General features: G+C 69.3%; 1 protein-coding gene across 15 annotated transcripts in view; it reads left to right on the forward strand.

Moving 5' to 3' along the window:
* Window positions 1-19,359, forward strand: part of LOC122098900 (plectin) — a 60,729-nt gene that overhangs the window by 25,146 nt on the left and 16,224 nt on the right. For 4 of the 15 annotated variants that reach the window (XM_042669406.1, XM_042669409.1, XM_042669416.1 and 1 more), the window contains exons 2-26: window positions 8,605-8,666; window positions 8,839-8,853; window positions 8,955-9,044; window positions 9,879-9,956; window positions 10,114-10,206; window positions 11,099-11,265; window positions 11,707-11,822; window positions 11,935-12,041; window positions 12,115-12,234; window positions 12,327-12,422; window positions 12,613-12,740; window positions 12,939-13,032; window positions 13,646-13,800; window positions 13,896-14,205; window positions 15,854-15,931; window positions 16,025-16,186; window positions 16,518-16,622; window positions 16,701-16,796; window positions 17,028-17,153; window positions 17,726-17,878; window positions 17,967-18,124; window positions 18,248-18,374; window positions 18,484-18,667; window positions 18,758-18,915; window positions 18,998-19,176. In XM_042669406.1, the coding sequence (XP_042525340.1) occupies window positions 8,605-8,666; window positions 8,839-8,853; window positions 8,955-9,044; window positions 9,879-9,956; window positions 10,114-10,206; window positions 11,099-11,265; window positions 11,707-11,822; window positions 11,935-12,041; window positions 12,115-12,234; window positions 12,327-12,422; window positions 12,613-12,740; window positions 12,939-13,032; window positions 13,646-13,800; window positions 13,896-14,205; window positions 15,854-15,931; window positions 16,025-16,186; window positions 16,518-16,622; window positions 16,701-16,796; window positions 17,028-17,153; window positions 17,726-17,878; window positions 17,967-18,124; window positions 18,248-18,374; window positions 18,484-18,667; window positions 18,758-18,915; window positions 18,998-19,176 (3,157 nt within the window). Of the gene's footprint in view, window positions 1-2,373; window positions 2,483-4,969; window positions 5,051-7,871; window positions 8,033-8,604; window positions 8,667-8,838; window positions 8,854-8,954; window positions 9,045-9,878; window positions 9,957-10,113; window positions 10,207-11,098; window positions 11,266-11,706; window positions 11,823-11,934; window positions 12,042-12,114; window positions 12,235-12,326; window positions 12,423-12,612; window positions 12,741-12,938; window positions 13,033-13,645; window positions 13,801-13,895; window positions 14,206-15,853; window positions 15,932-16,024; window positions 16,187-16,517; window positions 16,623-16,700; window positions 16,797-17,027; window positions 17,154-17,725; window positions 17,879-17,966; window positions 18,125-18,247; window positions 18,375-18,483; window positions 18,668-18,757; window positions 18,916-18,997; window positions 19,177-19,359 lie in introns of those variants that run through there. The other 11 variants (XM_042669408.1, XM_042669418.1, XM_042669414.1 and 8 more) reach the window with 8 other exon arrangements.

Genomic DNA, 19,359 nt, shown 5'->3' on the forward strand with positions numbered 1-19,359 from the left:
AGATGGACAGGTACAGCATGGAGGAGCTGATCCAGCTGGGACAAGGTAGGCTGGGCAGGAGCGTTGGGGATGGCAGGCTGCCAGGGAAAAGCAGGGGGAGACGCTGCAGCCTCGGCAGGCCTGGGCTTCCCCGGCAGCCAGCCTGCCGCAGGGCTCTGGGCTTTGGGCTCAGGGCTGGGGTGGGCTGGGACGGGCAGCCTGGACTGTACTGTTGGCTAATCTCAGGTGTCTGAACCTGGAATACAGGAAGGGCGTGGCCTCTGGGGGTGGGGTGGGAAGTGCGGGCATAGGGGAGGGAAGGGGTGGTTTTCAGGCCTTGCTGGTGGTGGAGGTGGTGTCCACCGTTGTAAGGACACGCTGGCTGCAGGGAGGGGGGACAGTGTCACCCAAGCTTTGGAGACAAAAGTCCCTCTGAGGCTCTTGAGCCCATTGTGAGTGGAGGGCCTAGGGCCAGGCAGGCCCGGCCTCTGCCCACAGCTGCCAATGGTTGCCTTGCTTCTGGCAGGAGTTGGGCTGTCTCTGGTCTGCTTTGGGGCAGCCATCATTCCTGATCATCTGGGCTGCCTAGTGCTTGCCACAAGGGGCCGGTTTCCTTTGGAAATGGCAGGGAGTGGGGGGTGGAGAATGGCGGGTTCTGTGGCCTGGCCAGCAGTCAGTCTGTCTGCCTTCCCACTCCCCTCCAGCCTTGCATGGCTGGTCCCCGCCGCCAGGGGCTGAAGTTGGTTTGGGTTGCCAGGCTGAAGGTGGAGGCATACATTAGAGACTCTCGATTTCACGGTACCAGGAGCGCGCTGCTCGTGGCTGATTGTGCCTCAGTCTTGCCTCTGGATCCCACGGGGTCTGTGGACAGCACAGGGCCTCACAGGAAATGCTAGTGAGCGGGCCCAGGCTTCAGCTCCCTTTCAGCTCTCCACCTGGCAGGCCGAAGGGCCTGGTCCGGAACGCCCAGCCTCCTGGAGGGAGCGGGCTGTCCTCACCCAGACATGTGTACCTGCATCCTGTTTCCCAGGGTGCACTGGGCTTCAGGTCAGCCCGCCACACAGCGGATACGGTGTAGGCCTGCTTGCTGACCTCCGACCCCACGTCTGCACAGACCAGGCCTGCTGGGGGGCTAGGGTAGCCTTCCCCATTCCAGATCCCCCCTCCCACCAGGAAAGCTCTTCCTGGGGCACGGTGCTGTGGAGCAGATGAGTCCTATGGTTTGCCGCTGTCGGGGTCTCTAGCCTGCAGAGTGACCTTGGGGAGACTGTGGGCCACTCTGGGGCCAGGTGTTGTATTGAGGGTACTTGGTCTCTGGGAAAGTAGGGAGCAGCACCTGCTTGGCTGCTGTGGTATTTCCCAGAGAGCCCCCAGGTGGTAGGCCGGCCCTGGCTGCCCCTCCCAGGATGTGCCCCCCCACGTGGATCGGGGTGTGGGCCTGACCCCTCACGCCCCCCTTGGCAGGTCCTTATTATAGCATCGTCCCTGGGAGCTGGAGTGGGCAGCAGGGTGGCCTCCAGGGCGGCCGGGCCCCGCACGTCATGTTCTAAGTCGGGAGGAGTGACGGCGGGCCTTGCTCGCTTCCTTGGATATTTATATCGCCTGGGCCCCCTGCCCACTCCCCTCCCCCCCGCGGCTGCTGACACTTTTGCTGCGGTGGCCGCTCCGGCTCTCCGCCGCGCCACCGCCCGCTCGCAGCCTCCAGAGGGGCCTGTGACCCTCCCCACTCCCACTGCTCCCCGGCTGCCCCGTGGGCCCCGCTCGCTCTCCCCAATGAAGATTGTGCCCGGTAGGTGGGGTGCCCTTGTATGTGTGCTGGGCGCCAGCCAGGCTGGAGGCCAGGGGCCCTGTTCTCAGCTTGCCACCTTGCCCCAGCCCCTGTCCCCCACCCCACAGAGGGACTTGGGGCTTGGGGAGTCCCCATGTCGTGGAGGGGCAAGGTGAGGTCGGTTGCAGGCCTGTGGTTGAGAGAACTGGGGGAGGGGGGCAGAGCGCTGGCACTCATCCCGTGCCTGCCGGCTGTCCCAGAGGGCACCCCTGGAGGTAGGGTGGGGGCTGGGCTCTGCTTCAGTGTGGGCGTGGGGGGGTTGGGACGTGGCTGCGGGCAGTGCTGCAGGCCCCTCCTCCGGGCGGGTGTGGCTCTGGGTAGGCAGGGGTTAAAGCTCCAGCTAACCTTGAGCGCCACGGCCCGGCCAGGGACAGCTGAGCCGTGGGTGGGGAGGGAGGCGGGCGGGAGGCCGGGCCGGGGCGCGGCGGCCGCGGGCAGGGCAGTCCCGGCTGGGCTGCGGGTGGACGCGGTAGGGCGGTGCCCGCGCGGGCGGCCGCAGCGGGGCGGGCTCTGGGCCCCGGCCCGGCTCCCTCCGGCGCTGTCCCGCCGCCCCGCTCCGCGCGGCCATGGAGCCGTCGGGCAGCCTGTTTCCCTCCCTGGTGGTCGCGGGCCACGCGGTCACCCTGGCGGCCGTGTGGCTCTGGCGCAAGGGTCGGCAGGCGCGGGACCTGGAAGGTAAGCACCCGCCCGCCCCGCCCGCGGCCGCCGCCCTGCGGGAGGCTGGGGCGGGACCGGCGCCAGGCCCGCCCCGCCGGCCCCAGCCTTCCCCGCGGCCCCGCTTCCTGTCCCGAGCTGAGCACCGGTCTTCGGGAAAGGGCTGGCCTCGGGCCGCACTGCGTCCCGGACGCATCCTGCGGGTGGAGGAGCCCAGGTGTGGCGGGTCTGGCCAGGGCCCGTCCTGGGAGGTGGGGAGGCCGGAAGTGCCAGCCCCCCTCCCCGGAGGCGTGCAGTCCCGGGGCAGGTCTGCTGTCCCAGGGCAGGTCTGCTGTCCTCCGGGGGGTGTGCTGTCCCGGGGCAGGTGTGCTGTCCCAGGGCAGGTCTGCTGTCCTCCGGGGGGTGTGCTGTCCCGGGGCAGGCATGCTGTCCTCTGGGGCAGGTGTGCAGTCGAGGGGCAGGTCTGCTGTCCTCCGGGGGGTGTGCTGTCCTGGGGCAGGCATGCTGTCCTCTGGGGCAGGTGTGCAGTCGAGGGGCAGGTCTGCTGTCCTCCGGGCAGGTCTGCTGTCGTCCGGGGGGTGTGCTGTCCCGGGGCAGGTCTGCTGTCCTCCGGGCAGGTGTGCAGTCGAGGGCCGTCTGCTGTCCTCCGGGCAGGTCTGCTGTCCCAGGGGAGGTGTGCAGTCGAGGGGCAGGTGTGCAGTCGAGGGGCAGGTGTGCTGTCCCGGGGCAGGTGTGCAGTTGAGGGGCAGGTCTGCAGTCCTCTAGGCAGGTCTGCTGCCCTCCGGGCAGGTGTGCAGTCCTCTGGGCAGGTCTGCTGTCCTCCGGGCAGGTGTGCAGTCCCGGGGCAGGTCTGCTGTCCTCCGGGCAGGTGTGCAGTCCCGGGGCAGGTCTGGACACAGCCCAGGCCGTGCCCTCAGCCCGGGACCCAGAACCAGCCGAGGGCGGGCAGCCAAGCTGAAGTGAGTCCCCGGCTCTGCCCTCCTCTGCCCAAAGTCACCGGCTCCCGGCTGACAGCTGGAGCCGGCCCTGTCCAGCACGGGGCGGGGAGGCTGAGCAAATGGGCCGCCCTGGAAGACCGGGCCGTGCTGCCCTGGCTCCGGGCCGAAGGACTGCCGGGGACTCACTTCAGCTCGAGGCTGGCGCTGGGAGGGGGTGCCCCCTGCTGGTGCCGGGCGCAGGCTCCAGACGGGGTCCCCAGGCAGCTCTGTCCCCCCCCACAGAGGGGGATCCTCAGGCAGCTCTGCCCCCCCACAGAGGGGGATCCTCAGGCAGCTCTGCCCCCCCACAGAGGGGGATCCTCAGGCAGCTCTGCCCCCCCACAGAGGGGGATCCCCGGGCAGCTCTGTCCCCCCCCACCCGCAGAGGGGGGTCCCCGGGCAGCTCTGCCCCCCCCCCCCCCCGCAGAGGGGGATCCCCGGGCAGCTCTGCTTCCCCCCCTCCCCGCAGAGGGGGATCCCCGGGCAGCTCTGCCCCCCCCCCCCCGCAGAGGGGGATCCCCGGGCAGCTCTGCTTCCCCCCCTCCCCGCAGAGGGGGGTCCCCGGGCAGCTCTGCCCCCCCCCCGCAGAGGGGGATCCCCGGGCAGCTCTGCTTCCCCCCCCACCAGAGGGAGATCCCCGGGCAGCTCTGCTTCCCCCCCCCCCCCGCAGAGGGGGTCCCCGGGCAGCTCTGCTTCCCCCCCCCCCCCCCCCCCCCGCAGAGGGGGATCCCCGGGCAGCTCTGCTTCCCCCCTCCCCCCCCCGCAGAGGGGGATCCCCGGGCAGCTCTGCTTCCCCCCCCCCCCCCCGCAGAGGGAGATCCCCGGGCAGCTCTGCCCCCCCCCCCCCCGCAGAGGGGGTCCCCGGGCAGCTCTGCTTCCCCCCCCCCCCCCCCCCCGCAGAGGGGGATCCCCGGGCAGCTCTGCTTCCCCCCCCCCCCGCAGAGGGGGTCCCCGGGCAGCTCTGCCCCCCCCCGCAGAGGGGGTCCCCGGGCAGCTCTGCCCCCCTCCCCCGCAGAGGGGGTCCCCGGGCAGCTCTGCCCCCCCCCCCGCAGAGGGGATCCCCGGGCAGCTCTGCTTCCCCCCCCCCCCCGCAGAGGGGGTCCCCGGGCAGCTCTGCCCCCCTCCCCCGCAGAGGGGGTCCCCGGGCAGCTCTGCCCCCCCCCCCCGCAGAGGGGGTCCCCGGGCAGCTCTGCCCCCCCCCCCCGCAGAGGGGGTCCCCGGGCAGCTCTGCCCCCCCAAGCCCAGCAGAGGGTGGGGTCCCCGGCAGCCCTCCCCCTGCAGCCCGAGCTTCTCTCCCCGCCGGCCTGCCCCGCCCCGCCGGCCCGCCCCGCCCCGCCCCGTGGGCCGCCCTGGCCCCTGCGTCCGGCCCTCTGGAGCCCTCGTGTCCCGGGGCGCGGCTTCCGCCTGGGCGGGGCTCGGCCGGCCGGGCCTGCAGCCTCAGCTCGCCGGAGCGGCGCGCCGGGGCCGGGGAGCGCGTTCATGGCCGGGACGCGGGGGCCCGGGGCCGCCTTTGCCCCGCCGAGGGCCGTCGCGCTGGCGCCGCCGGGCTGGCTGGACCGCGGCGGCGAGCCGGCCCGCAGGGACTACTTGTACTCGCGGCTCTGCTGCGCAGGTGCGGGGGGGGGGGGGCTCCGGGGCGGGGCCTCCTGGATGGGGCGGGGCCTCCTGGATGGGGCGGGGCCTCCTGGATGGGGCGGGGCCTCCTGGATGGGGCGGGGGCTCCTGGGGAGGGGCGGGGCCTCCTGGGTGGGGCGGGGCCTCCTGGGGAGGGGCGGGGCCTCCTGGGGAGGGGTCCGGGTGGAGCCCGGGGCTCCGTCGTCCGCTCCCCCTCCTGCCCCCTCCCCCTTCCCCCTACCAAACTGGTCTCTGGTCACGTGTGGAAAGGGTGCTGGGGTGGAGGCGTGTGGGACTGCCCCCCATTGCCACCGAGGTACGCTGCGCTCGAGGCGGGGCACGCGGGGGGGGGCACGCGGGCGTGGAGGCACGGGGCACGCGGGCGTGGAGGCACGGGGCACGCGGGCGTGGAGGCACAGGGGCACGCGGGCGTGGAGGCACGGGGGCACGCGGGCGTGGAGGCACGCGGGGGGGGCACGCGGGTGTGGAGGCACGCGGGTGTGGAGGCACGCGGGTGTGGAGGCACGCGGGTGTGGAGGCACAGGGGCACGCGGGCGTGGAGGCGCAGGGGCACGCGGGTGTGGAGGCACGCGGGTGTGGAGGCACGCGGGTGTGGAGGCACGCGGGCGTGGAGGCACAGGGGCACGCGGGTGTGGAGGCACAGGGGCACGCGGGCGTGGGGGCACGCGGGCGTGGGGGGCACGCGGGCGTGGAGGCACAGGGGCACGCGGGCGTGGAGGCACAGGGGCACGCGGGCGTGGAGGCACGCGGGGGGGCACGCGGGCGTGGAGGCACACGGGGGGGGCACGCGGGCGTGGAGGCACACGGGGCACGCGGGCGTGGAGGCACACGGGGCACGCGGGTGTGGAGGCACAGGGGCACGCGGGCGTGGAGGCACACGGGGCACGCGGGCGTGGAGGCACGCGGGGGGGGGCACGCGGGTGTGGAGGCACACGGGGCACGCGGGTGTGGAGGCACGCGGGGCACGCGGGTGTGGAGGCACAGGGGCACGCGGGCGTGGAGGCACACGGGGCACGCGGGCGTGGAGACACGCGGGGCACGCGGGCGTGGAGGCACACGGGGCACGCGGGTGTGGAGGCACAGGGGCACGCGGGCGTGGAGGCACGCGGGGGGGCACGCGGGCGTGGAGGCACAGGGGCACGCGGGCGTGGAGGCACAGGGGCACGCGGGTGTGGAGGCACGCGGGGCACACGGGCGGGCGTGGAGAGCTGGTCAATGAGAAGGCTGGGTGTCTGCAGGCAGGGGGAGGGGAGGAGGTGGGAGGGGAGGGAGCCTGAGCCCAGGAAGGTGCTGGGAAGGAGGCAGCGCTCAGGCGGGCGCCCAGCTTCCCGGTGGAGGGGTGCTGGCATTGGCTTGGGGAGGTGGAGGCCAGTGGCAGCAGAGTGGCCCAGGCTAGAGTCTGGGGTGGTCTTCCAGTGCCATGGGTGCCCCACAGCTCAGAGGTTTCCGGGCTTTCCTGTACCCACCTCTGGCCCGTCTCCAGGGGCAGAGTGAGGGCGGGGCCTGTCCTGGCTCCTCAGGCCAGCTTCCTGGAGAGACAGACAGCAACACTTCCACAGGCCCCTAATGGGACTGGGCAGAGAGGGGGGGGGAGAGAGAGAAAGTGTGTGTGTGTGTGTGTGCGCGCACACGCAGCTCAGGTCTGAATTCTCAACACGTGCACCTACAGCGTGGGGTCAGGGTTGGGATTGGAGTGTGGAGGCAGGGTGGCTGCTGGGAGGGGGCGTTAGGCCCTGGCAGGCCCCTGGAGCTGGGGTAAGGAACCTCCTTCCTTGCCCTGTAGGTGCCCTTGCTCTGGCCAGCGGCGAGCTTTTCCTGGAACGCAGGCCTGAGGTGCTTTGGGAAGCGGGTGTTTCTCAGTGGCGCACAGCTGGATTGCATCTAGCCAGATGCAGTTTCTGGAAATTCTTGTGGTCTAGTGGTACATTCCTTCCCACAGCGATGGGGGCAGGCCGTACAGGCGGCTGCCAGTGCCATGCGAGGGGTACTGGAGCCATCTCGCCTTTGCCCCTTTGGCCACCTTTACAACGGCTGCAGCTGCTATCTGCGCCCCGCCTGGCCACCAACGGCCCCAAGGTGGGGCTTCCTTCCTAAGTGAGTCACAGGCTCTGCCCCCCCAGGCCTGAGTCACGGCCGTGTGCCCTTGTGGGGGGCTCCACTGCACCCTGTACCATGCCCCAGAAAAGGGAGGTGGCAGGCCGGCCTGGGTGACTCAGTGCTCAGCTATGAACTGCACTTGCTTGCCTCAGGGGTTCTCCACTTGGGTGGGGCTCAGCAGAAGCTTTGGGGGTTCTGCAGGAGACCAAGGTCCAGAGCCCAGCAGGCCAGGCCTGAGGGAGCTGTGGGGGGAGGCATGGGCCCCTCCCAGTAGAAGGTGGGATGTGATATGTCCCCCCCAGCCCAGGTGTCTCCTGTGGGGAAGGGGGGGCAGGCTGAGGTGGCCAGAGGCCTGTAGGCGTGTTCTGTGAAGATAGGAGGGCCACCCTGGGCACCCCCACTGTTAGGATTGGGGGTCGTCTCCCTTGCTGTGAGGACACAGAGCTGGGAGCTCCCACCCTGGCCTTCCCCCAGATCCTGCTGTGGGGGCTGGGTGAGGAAACCCCAACTTCCTGTTTCTGTGGATTGAGGGTGTGGCTGCAGGGGAGGGGCGGCCGCAGGGGAGGGGCGGCCTTCCCCCTTCCCGTGGGACACGCCCCCCTGGCGCCACGGGGTGGGGCTCCCCCAGATCCCTGCCTGGGCTGGGGAGTGAGACAGAGCTCTGAGCTGATCCTGTGGGGAGCGGGTGTCCAGTTCGGCCGCCAGCCTCCAGCAGCCTGTGCGCCCAGGGCCGAGTGACAGGACCCTGCCATGGCTCAGCACCGGCTCCGCGTCCCCGAGCCAGAGGGCCTGGGTGGCAAGAGAACCAGCTCAGAGGACAACCTCTACCTGGCTGTGCTCAGGGCCTCTGAGGGCAAGAAAGGTAGCTGCGCCGCGGGGCGGGCCTGGCAGGAAGGGCCTGCTCTGTGGCAGGAAGCTGGGCGCTGGGTGGGGCCGGGCTGCGGCGGTCTGGGTTTGGGGGACCCATTCTGAGATGGGCGGCAGCCTGCGCTCAGTGCTGACGGGGCCTTGAGCAGGGCCTGGGCCGCGGGGGCCCTGGGTGCCCCCAGAGAGGGCTCGCTGGCTGTGCGGCTGGGAGGGCCAGCCTCTGACCCACCCTACGGCCATGCTTCCCTTGTGGGAGGCGGCCTGGGGTGCTGCAGGTCCTGACTTGTGCACCCTGAGTTCTGGGTGTGGCTGCTGCCTCACGCTTCCTTGGAAGACAATGGAGGCTTTGACCAGCAGCACCTGTCTGGGCCAGGGCCGGGGTCTGGGTCGGTCTGGCTCTGCTGTCTTGGTGGCGATGGAGGCTCGGAGGACCTGGGTCTCCATCACCTGGAAGAGCCCCTGGTTTGGGGCCCTCCGACTTGGCCTGGCTCTCCAGGCTGTAGAACCCACAGGTGTCGGCCTCCGGGGTCTCCCCAGCCCCACATACACTGGCCTTGTCTCCTGCAGATGAGCGGGACCGTGTGCAGAAGAAAACGTTCACCAAGTGGGTCAACAAGCATCTCATCAAGGTGGGTGGGTGGCAGCTGTGCGGCGGGGAGGGACCAGAGCCGCCCCGCCCGTGTCCCCGCGCTGCCCCAGCTCCCTTTCCTCTCTGAGATCTTATTTTCTGTCCTTTCCTCCTGTGCCCGCTCCTGTCTTCTGTCCTCTCTTCCTTCTGGTCCTTCCTGGTCTCTGCTGCAGCACTGGAGGGCAGAGGTAGGTGGCTGTGTGGGGCAGCGCCCGCTCTTCGCTGCCTCTCCCCTCGGGCTTCTGGTGGCCGAGGGGACCGGGCCACACAGCCGCCACTGTTGTTGCAGGCACAGAGACATGTCAGCGATCTGTATGAAGACCTCCGCGACGGCCACAACCTCATCTCCCTGCTGGAGGTCCTCTCGGGGGACAGCCTGGTACGTGCGTCCCGGCCGTCCGGGGCCCTGCACGCCGCCCTCCCCTTCCCCAGTGCCCCCCGCCTTCTCTCCTTGGGGCCTGTCCCACCTGTCCACGGCCCCTCTCACCCCTCCTCCCCCCCCCCCCCCGCTGGGCCTCCTGGTCCTGGTTGGCGTCCCAGCCGAGGGTCTGGCCTGTGAGTGGCCCTGACCTTTGCCACAGGCCGCGCTGGCCTTTGCTGTCCTCTGCATTGGAGCCCTAACACAATGACCTCATGCTCTGCTCTGCTCTGCTTTCTCTGCTGCTTGGATTCTGAATCTTGACCTCTGCCCTTTACCCTTTGCCCTGCTCTGGCTGGGCAGCCGAGGGAGCGGGACGTAATCAGGAGCTTGCGCCTGGTGAGTGGTGGTGCTGGCCACGGCGGCACACGGGCTCCCGTGCAGCTCCCGTGGGGCTGGTGGCCAGGCCGGCCCGGCCCACGCCCAGCTCTTGGGTGGGGGACGGTTGTGGGTCCAACTCCCCTCTCTCTCATCCACTGTCCTGCTTCGGTCCGGGCCTGGGCCCACCAGAAGCTGCAGTGGCTGCCGCCACTGCCCTGCCCTCCACCCTCGGCTTCCCGGCCATTGTCTCCTCCCCGCCCCTTCCTTCCTTCTCCAGCTTGGGTTGCAGGCTCCCAACCCCTGCTGGGCCTGGGGCTGGGGGTCCCCGTTTTTCAGGGTGAGGGGGGCCCAGGCTATGTGAGGTGCTGTCCCCCACTTGGTTTGGTCACTGGTGCTGCTCTGGTGACTGTTCAGGGGCTGGCCTGGGAGCTGTGGCTGCCCAGGGGGCCCTGACCCTGCCCTGCCTTCTCTCAGCCCCGGGAGAAGGGGAGAATGCGTTTCCACAAGCTACAGAATGTCCAGATTGCCCTGGACTACCTGCGTCATCGCCAGGTAAGACACCCTGGCCTGCCCTGCTAGGGAGCCACAGGCCACAGGCCCCATCCCTGCCCTGTCCCTAGCCACAGGCCCCGTCCCTGCCCTGTCCCCAGCCACAGGACGCAGGTCCTGGCCAGCTCTGAGGCCCTGACTGACAACTCCCTGCACTTAGGTGAAGTTGGTGAACATCAGGAATGATGACATTGCAGACGGCAATCCCAAGCTGACCCTCGGCCTGATCTGGACTATCATCCTGCATTTCCAGGTAGAGTGCTGCCTGCAGGTAGAGCGCTGCCCGGGCTCCTTGGCTGCCCTGGAGGTGGCACCCTGGGGATGGCAGACCTTCCTGCCAGCCCCTGGCCAGCTTGGTGTAGCCTGAGGCCCGGTCCTCTCCCTGGGCCTGCCGTCCCACACCCTCTGGCCCCTGCTGGGCGGGGCCTGTGGAGCCTCCTTGCGGAGGAATGTGCTCTTTGCTGCCTGCCGGGGGAGTGGGGGAGCGTGTGGAGCTGGGGCTGCCCTGGCTGACTCACGCCTTGCCTGTGCTGCCCGCACAGGAAGCCACAAATCTGAGACTGGGGCTGCAGCCAGGCTGGCACGGCAGCTGAGTCACATGGGCTGGCAGGCCGACAGACAGACAGCTAGCAACAGGCCGGCAGACGTACTGATGGCAGGCAGGCTGGCAGACAGATTAGGCCTGAGATTAGACCGTGCCAGGCTGTCTGGCACATACACCACCAGAAAGCCAGCTGGGCGTGCAACCAGAGAGGACCCCCCACTCACCCCTCCAGTTGCAGCCCCTTCTCTAGACCTAGGGTTCTGGACCAACTTTGGGACCTGCACGGGCCCACCGTGCACCTACCGCCTACGATGCCCCCTTCTGGGCTTCGTGTGCTCCCAGGCCTCCCCGCGTGGGGCCCAGCGCCCATGTGGGTGGCAGGGGTGGGGCTCTGACTCGATCCGTGGCCAGAGATGCCTGGGCCTTGGTGTTGAGGTGTGTGGCAGGTCCCAGCGTCTCCCAGCCCTGAGAGCCGCCCTGTGCCCGCTGGCCCGTGTGCCCCTGCTGGGTGCCATGCCCCTCCGTCTTGGGCAGGTGGTCGCGGCGCTGGGTGGGGAGGACGGCCAGGTGGCCGTGCTGAGCTCTGCCTCCTGCCGCTCAGATCTCAGACATCCAGGTGAGCGGGCAGTCGGAGGACATGACGGCGAAGGAGAAGCTGCTCCTGTGGTCTCAGCGCATGGTGGAGGGCTACCAGGGTCTGCGCTGCGACAACTTCACCACGAGCTGGCGGGACGGCCGCCTCTTCAACGCCATCATCCACCGCCACAAGTACGTGGGGGAGGGCCGGTTTCCCACAAGTCTGGGCCAGCCGAGAGCACGCAGGAGGGCGGCGTCCCCTGCCGGCGGGGCGGGACCGTGCCTGCCGGGGAAGGGGCGTGCCTGGCCCTGCTCACCTCCTGGGGGCCCTTGGGCAGCACCCACCGGGCAGCCGCCCGGCCTTCTCTCCAGGACCCTTCAGGAGGGGCCTGGCGGTCGAGGGCTGCAGGAGCCCGGCTGACACAGCGGCCCCTCCATGCATGGCTTCTGTGCCCCCGGCCCGGCTCCCGGGCGGTGGACAGAGAGTTTTTTCAGCCGTGCCTGCGCAGCAGTAGGGCCTTGAGGGGCAGGGGTGGACGTGGGGAGCGTGCACACTTGAGGGGTGTGTGGCAGCCTCTCGGGGCCTCCCGTCCCTTTTCTGGCTGGCCTCATCATGCCCACCGTCTTCCTCAGGCCCGTGCTCATTGATATGAACAAGGTGTATCGGCAGTCCAACCTGGAGAACCTGGACCAGGCCTTCTCCGTGGCCGAGCGGGACCTGGGGGTGACGCGGCTGCTGGACCCCGAGGGTGCGAGCTGCCCCTGCCTGTCCTCCCTCCCCCCTGTGCACAGGCCCCTCCCCCTCCCCTCATCCGCCTCCCTGCTGTGCAAGGCCCCCCTCACCCAGCCCTGCCCCCGCAGATGTGGATGTGCCTCAGCCAGACGAGAAGTCCATCATCACCTACGTCTCGTCGCTGTACGACGCCATGCCCCGGGTGCCCAGTGCCCAGGATGGGGTGGGGGCCAATGTGAGTCGCCCCCTGGGAGGGTGGGAGCTGGGTCTCGGCCCAGGCTGCGGCCTCACGCCACCCTTGTGCCCAGGAGCTGCAGCTCCGCTGGCAGGAGTACCGCGAGCTCGTGCTGCTGCTGCTGCAGTGGATCCGCCACCACACGGCCTCCTTCGAGGAGCGCAAGTTCCCGTCCAGCTTCGAGGAGATCGAGGTGGGTGCTGGAGCCGGGGGCCGTGCGCTCAAGGCCGGTGCTGGGGCCGGGCCGGGTTCACCTCAGGCCCACACGCTGCGCCCTGCTTGCAGATCCTCTGGTGTCAGTTCTTGAAGTTTAAGGAGACGGAGCTTCCAGCCAAGGAGGCCGACAAAAACCGGTCCAAGGGCATCTACCAGTCCCTGGAGGTGAGGCTCGCCCCCAGGCGGTGCCCGGGGTGTCTGGGAGGGCCCCTGGGGAGGCAGGTCAGGTGGCTGTCCCAAACCCCAGGGCCAGCACCCTTCCCCGGTGTGGCCCGGCCTCTCCGCTGAGCTTGGGCATGGGAGGGGGCGGCCCCTGGCTGGGCGGCAGGGCACTCAGCGCGGGCTCTGCTCACAGGGGCCGGTGCAGGCTGGCCAGCTCAAGGTACCACCCGGCTACCACCCGCTGGACGTGGAGAAGGAGTGGGGCAAGCTCCACGTGGCCATCCTGGAGCGGGAGAAGCAGCTCCGGAGCGAGTTTGAGAGGTGGGTGGGGTGGAGGCTGTGGGCAGGGCCCTGCGGCCGGAGAGCCATCCCAGGATGAGTCACCGCCCTGGGAGGAAATTCCCCCCAAGCTGGGAGAGCCCAGCTCCCTGCTTGCTCAGGGCCAGCAGGACAGTGGGCCGGGGCGGGCGGTGTGGCGGCCCGTGGCTCAGCACCGTCCCCTGGCACTCTGCGCTGCAGGTTGGAGTGTCTTCAGCGCATAGTGAGCAAACTGCAGATGGAGGCTGGGCTATGCGAGGAGCAGTTGAACCAGGCCGACGCCCTGCTGCAGTCGGTGAGGGGGAGGGGTCAGGGAGGGGCGGGCTGCCCTCCCTTCTTCCACGCCCCAGGATGCAGGGGAGTGGCAGCCTAGGGGGCCTGTGTGCCAGCTGGTGGGACATGGGTGACCGGGGAGGGAGGGAGGCCTGAGTGCTGCCCTCCTGGGGTGCTGCCAGCCGGGCCTCGGCTGCGGGCAGAGCTGGCCTCTGGGTATGACACAGGGCTAGGCCTCCGCCCCACCACCTCCCAAGCTGAGTTCCCTGACAGCTCACTCTTGGGGGAAAGGAGGCGGGAAGGAGGCCCTACACTTGCTGCCCGTCCAGATGGGGCAGGGCGGAGTTACGGGAGGGAACGGTGGAGGATGAGGCCCAGGAAGGAGCCCCGCAGACAGGCCACGAAGGTCTCTACCCTTGAGCCTGGCAGGGCTCCTTTGGATGGGATCCAGTTCTTCCAGAAAGTTAGCTGGTGTAGATTTTCTTAGAAGCATGCTGGAAAGATCTGTAGGGTCCACAGGGAAGGAGAGGAAAGGACAAGGCTCCAAAGGAGTCCCGGCTGTCAGTGGGGTCGCGGGGCTGCCTGCGCAGGGCAGGGCTCTGCCAAGCTCCCCAGTCACACACAACCACCCTCAGGACGTCAGGCTGCTGGCCTCGGGCAAGGCGCCGCAGCGGGCTGGGGAGGTGGAGCGAGACTTGGACAAGGCTGATGGCATGATCCGGCTGCTGTTCAACGACGTGCAGACCCTCAAGGACGGCCGGCATCCACAGGGAGAGCAGATGTACCGCAGGTGGGGCCTGCCCTCCAGCGCCCGCCCGCCACGCCCCTCCCCGGGCAGCCTGGGTCTGGCGCTGAGGGCTAGAACTGAGTCCTCTGCCGTCCCAGGGTGTACCGTCTCCACGAGCGCCTGGTGGCCATCCGCACCGAGTACAACCTGCGGCTGAAGGCGGGCGTGGCTGCCCCCGTGACCCAGGTGACCCTGCAGAGCACACAGCGACGCCCGGAGCTGGACGATTCTGCCCTGCGCTACCTGCATGACCTGCTGGCCTGGGTGGAGGAGAACCAGCGCAGGGTGGACAGCGCTGAGTGGGGCGTGGACCTGCCCAGTGTGGAGGCCCAGCTGGGCAGCCACCGAGGCCTGCACCAGTCTACGGAGGAGTTCCGGGCCAAGATCGAGCGGGCGCGGAGCGATGAGGTGAGCCGCAGGGGCCAGGCGGTGAGGCTGGGCCAGGCTCCTGCTGCTCCAGGCCTCACCCCTCCTCCAGGCCTCACCCTCCTCCCAGGCCTCACCCCTCCTCCCAGGCCTATCCTCCTCCCAGGCCTCACCCTCCTCCCAGGCCTCACCCCTCCTCCCAGGCCTCACCCCTCCTCCCAGGCCTATCCTCCCAGGCCTCACCCTCCTCCCAGGCCTATCCTCCTCTCAGGCCTCACCCTCCTCCCAGGCCTCACTCCTCCTCCCAGGCCTATCCTCCTCTCAGGCCTCACCCTCCTCCCAGGGCTCACCCCTCCTCCCAGGCCTCACCCCTCCTCCCAGGCCTATCCTCCTCTCAGGCCTCACCCTCCTCCCAGGACTCACCCCTCCTCCCAGGCCTCACCCCTCCTCCCAGGCCTATCCTCCTCCCAGGCCTCACCCCTCCTCCCAGGCCTCACCCCTCCTCCCAGGCCTATCCTCCTCTCAGGCCTCACCCTCCTCCCAGGACTCACCCCTCCTCCCAGGCCTCACCCCTCCTCCCAGGCCTATCCTCCTCCCAGGCCTCACCCTCCTCCCAGGCCTATCCTCCTCCCAGGCCTATCCTCCTCTCAGGCCTCACCCCTCCTCCCAGGCCTCATCGTCCTCCCAGGCCTCACCCCTCCTCCCAGGCCTCACCCCTCCTCCTAGGCCTCACCCCTCCTCCCAGGCCTCACCCCTCCTCCCAGGCCTCACCCCTCCTCCCAGGCCTCACCTCTCCTCCCAGGCCTCATTCCTCCTCCCAGGTCTATCCTCCTCCATGCCTCACCCTTCCTCCCAGGCCTCACCCCTCCTCCCAGGCCTCACCCCTCCTCCAGGTTTCACCCCTCCTCCCAGGCTTATCCTCCTCCAGGCCTCACCCCTCCTCCCAGGCCTATCCTCCTCTCAGGCCTCACCCTCCTCCCAGGCCTCACTCCTCCTCCCAGGCCTCACCCCTCCTCCCAGGCCTCAGCCCTGCTCCCAGGCCTATCCTCCCAGGCCTTACCCCTCCTCCAGGCCTCACCCCTTCTCCAGGCCTCACCCCTCCTCCAGGCCTCACCCCTCCTCCAGGCCTCACCCCTCCTACCAGGCCTCACTCCTCCTCCCAGGCCTCACTTCTCCTCCCAGGCCTATTCTCCAGGCCTCACCCCTTCTCCCAGGCCTCACCCCTCCTCCTAGGCCTCAACCCTCCTCCCAGGCCTATCCTCCTCCAGGCCTCACCCCTCCTCCCAGGCCTATCCTCCTCCAGGCCTCACCCCTCCTCCCAGGCCTATCCTCCTCCCAGGCCTCACCCCTCCTCCCAGGCCTATCCTCCTCCAGGCCTCACCCCTCCTCCCAGGCCTCACCCCTCCTCCAAGGCCTCACCCCTCTTCCCAGGCCTCTCCTCCTCCAGGCCTCACCCTCCTCCCAGGCCTCACCCCTCCTCCCAGGCCTCACCCCTCCTCCAGGCCTCACCCCTCCTCCCAGGCCTCACCCCTCCTCCCAGGCCTCACCCCTCTTCCCAGGCCTCACCCTCCTCCCAGGCCTCACCCCTCCTCCCAGGCCTCACCCCCTCCTCCCCAGGCCTATCCTCCTTCCAGGCGTCACCCCTCCTCCCAGGCCTATCCTCAGGCCTCCCCCTTCTTGTCTCTTGTAGGGCCAGCTCTCTCCCGCCACTCGGGGTGCTTACCGAGACTGCCTGGGCAGACTAGATCTGCAGTACGCAAAGCTTCTGGTGAGTGGGGGTGGAGTGGGTGGGCGGTGGAGACATGGGGGAGGGAGGAGGCAGGTGTGCCTCGGTCTGCAGCTGCTCCCTGCCTGCCCACAGAACTCGTCCAAGGCCCGCCTCCGGTCCCTGGAGAGCCTGCATGGCTTTGTGGCAGGTGCCACCAAGGAGCTGATGTGGCTCAGTGAGAAGGAGGAGGAGGAGGTGGGCTTCGACTGGAGTGACCGCAACGCCAACATGGCTGCCAAGAAGGAGAGCTACTCGGTGAGGCAGCCCAGCCTTCTAGAACCTTCTTCCCCCTCCCCCGACCCCTCTCGGTGTCTGTGTAGTCTTCCACTGTGAGTGGGGGCCACCAGCCCCTTGGTTGTGGACAGACACTGACTTCTTGCTCTGAGGTCTAGAGTAGGCTGCCTTTAGGGCCGTGCTGGCTAAGGGGGAGTTGGCTGTTGCCGCCCCCAAACCCAGGGATGGGCTGAGCGTCCAAGTGGGTGTCAGAATCCCCTTAGCTGCCCTCCCAGGTTCTGCCCGGGCCCCACAGAGATGGTCTGGGACTTGGGTTGGGTGGGCCAGACTTCCTGTTGCTGCCCCTGGTCAGGCCCTGATGCGGGAGCTGGAGCTGAAGGAAAAGAAGATCAAGGAGATTCAGAGCACCGGGGACCGGCTGCTGCGGGACGACCACCCAGCCAGGCCCACGGTGGAGGTGAGCAGGGCGGGGTTTGGGGGGGCCCGGGGGCCCCTGGGCGGGGTAGGCCCCCGCTGAAGGAGCGTGTTCCCCCAGTCCTTCCAGGCGGCCCTGCAGACGCAGTGGAGCTGGATGCTGCAACTCTGCTGCTGTGTCGAGGCGCACCTGAAGGAGAACACGGCCTACTTCCAGGTGAGCACCCCGCGCACGCACAGAGAGCGCGGCCTACTTCCGGGTGAGCACCCGCGCGCCGCGCGCAGAGAACGTGGCCTACTTCCGGGTGAGCACCCGCGCACGCGCCCTGGTCGCTGCGATCCTGGGGTCTCTGCCACCCTTGCTTCAGGCCTGACCTCTTCGGTCTGCATGAGCGTGGCTTTCCTGGGACTCGGGCCAGTCAGTGTGTGACCTGTTCTGCCACCTCAGTTCTTCTCAGATGTGCGGGAGGCGGAAGAGCAGCTGCGGAAGCTTCAGGAGACCTTGCGCAGGAAGTACAGCTGCGGCCGCTCCATCACCACCACGCGGCTGGAGGACCTGCTGCAGGACGCGCAGGTGAGGCCGGCCAGCGGGCCGCACCCACCCAGTGCTCGGGCAGGACCGGGCCCTGCAGCCACGTCACCTGCATGGGGGCCACCCCAGCCCAGGCCGCCAGCCCAGCTAGGGTCTGAGGTCTAGAGTGGGCTCTGCCTTTAGGGCTGTAGAGGGCTGAGGGGCAACTGGCTGTGGTCCCCACACCCCGGGGATGGGCTTGGGGCATCCAGGCGGGCTGTAGTGCTGTGTGGGGCGTGAGGGGGAAGGGAGCAGAGGAGGTGGAGCTATGGTTGGCGGGGCTGCAGCTCTTGAGTAAGGGTGGGCAGGTGGGAGAGGTGAGGGCAGGCCTGGCCTGAGCTTGGATGGCCTCCAGGGTTTGCCCCGCAGGGTGTCGGGAGGGGAGGCCAAGGGAGGGAAGGAGGGGTGAGGACGCCACACCACGGGCCGAGTGTCACCAGGCCTAGCCTGGTGCTGGGAGGGCTCGAGGTGCTGGGGTCTGGAGCCCTGCAGCCTGCCTTCAGGTGTCCCCACCAGACCCCCAGACCTGATCCTGGGGTGCTGGCTGTACTGACCCCGCGCCGCCCTTCCCCCAGGAGGAGAGGGAGCAGCTGAATGAGTACAAGGGGCACCTGTCTGGCCTGGCCAAGCGGGCCAGGGCCGTGGTGCAGCTGAAGCCCCGCAACCCGGCCCACCCTGTGCGGGGCCCTGTGCTCCTGCAGGCTGTGTGTGACTACAAGCAGGTGGAGGTGAGCGGGCCAGCAGCCTGGGGGGGGACTGGGCGGGGCTGCGCGGCGTGTGACCACAGCCACTTCCTCTCTCCTTCCACTGTCCCAGGTGACCGTGCACAAGGGTGACCAGTACCAGCTGGCCGGCCCTGCACAACCAGCCCACTGGAAGGTGGTGGGCAGCTCTGGTGGCGAGGCTGCTGCCGTGCCCTCGGTGTGCTTCCTCGTGCCCCCGCCCAACCAGGAGGCCCAGGAGGCTGTCTCCAGGTTGGTAGCCAGGGGAGGGGTCTGTGGCTGGAGTGGGGTGGGAGAGGGCAGCGGGGGTGGGGGGGCGTCTGTGGGCAGCGGACAGGATCCCGTACACCCCTGAATGTTGCTCTGACCTGCCAGGCTGGAGGCCCAGCACCAGGCCCTGGTCTCACTGTGGCACCAGCTACATGTGGACATGAAGAGCCTCCTGGCCTGGCAGAGCCTCAGCCGTGACGTGCAGCTCATCCGCTCCTGGTCCCTGGTCACGGTACAGCTGGGCACTGGCTGGAGACCCCGGGGGAGGATGGCGGTGGATGCTGTCCTGTAGGCCCCACTGGCCCGGCCTGCGCTTAGCTCTCTGTGCCACCCACCCCTAGTTCCGAACGCTGAAGCCTGAGGAGCAGCGGCAGGCCCTGCGCAGCCTGGAGCTGCACTACCAGGCCTTCCTGAGGGACAGCCAGGATGCTGGGGGCTTCGGGCCGGAGGACCGGCTGGCGGCAGAGCGGGACTACAGCTCCTGCAGCCACCATTATCAGCAGCTCCTGCAGAGCCTGGAGCAGGGTATGCTGCCGGCAGGCCTGGAGGGCCGGGCCAGGGCCGGGGGTGGGGCCAGACACTGAGCCAGACACTGAGTTTCGGAGCCTGCCACAGGGGAGCAGGAGGAGAGCCGCTGTCAGCGCTGCATCTCGGAGCTCAAGGACATCCGTCTGCAGCTGGAGGCCTGTGAGACGCGTCTGGTACACCGCCTGCGGCTGCCACTGGACAAGGAGCCCGCTCGGGAGTGTGCCCAGCGCATCGCCGAGCAGCAGGTAGACGCCAGCCCTGAGACCCGCACACCCCCTCCCCCCCAGCCGCCCAGGTGGTCAGCCCGCCTCCTCTGTCTCTCTTCAGAAAACGCAGGCTGAGGTGGAGGGGCTGGGCCAGGGCGTCTCTCGGCTCTCGGCTGAAGCTGGTGAGGTCCTGGCCCTGCCCGAGCCCTCACCCGCTGCCCCCGTTCTGCGCTCTGAGCTGGAGCTGACCCTGGGCAAGCTGGAGCAGGTCCGCAGCCTGTCAGCCATCTACCTGGAGAAGTGAGTGTCCCGTCTGTGTGGGAAGCGGCATGGGGCGCGGGTGCGGGGTTAGGTAACATGGCCCAGAGCTGGTGGGTCTGACCCACCGAGCTGGAGTGGAGCTTTGTGACGGCGATCCTGAAGATGCGGGAGCAGACGGGGGTCTCAGGGATGCAAGAGTGGCAGTGGGGAGCCGTCCTGTGA

The sequence above is a fragment of the Dipodomys spectabilis genome, unplaced genomic scaffold (assembly GCF_019054845.1).
Source record: "Dipodomys spectabilis isolate Male_0828 unplaced genomic scaffold, ASM1905484v1 ptg000495l, whole genome shotgun sequence".
In the NCBI taxonomy this organism is placed as follows: Eukaryota; Metazoa; Chordata; class Mammalia; order Rodentia; family Heteromyidae; genus Dipodomys; species Dipodomys spectabilis.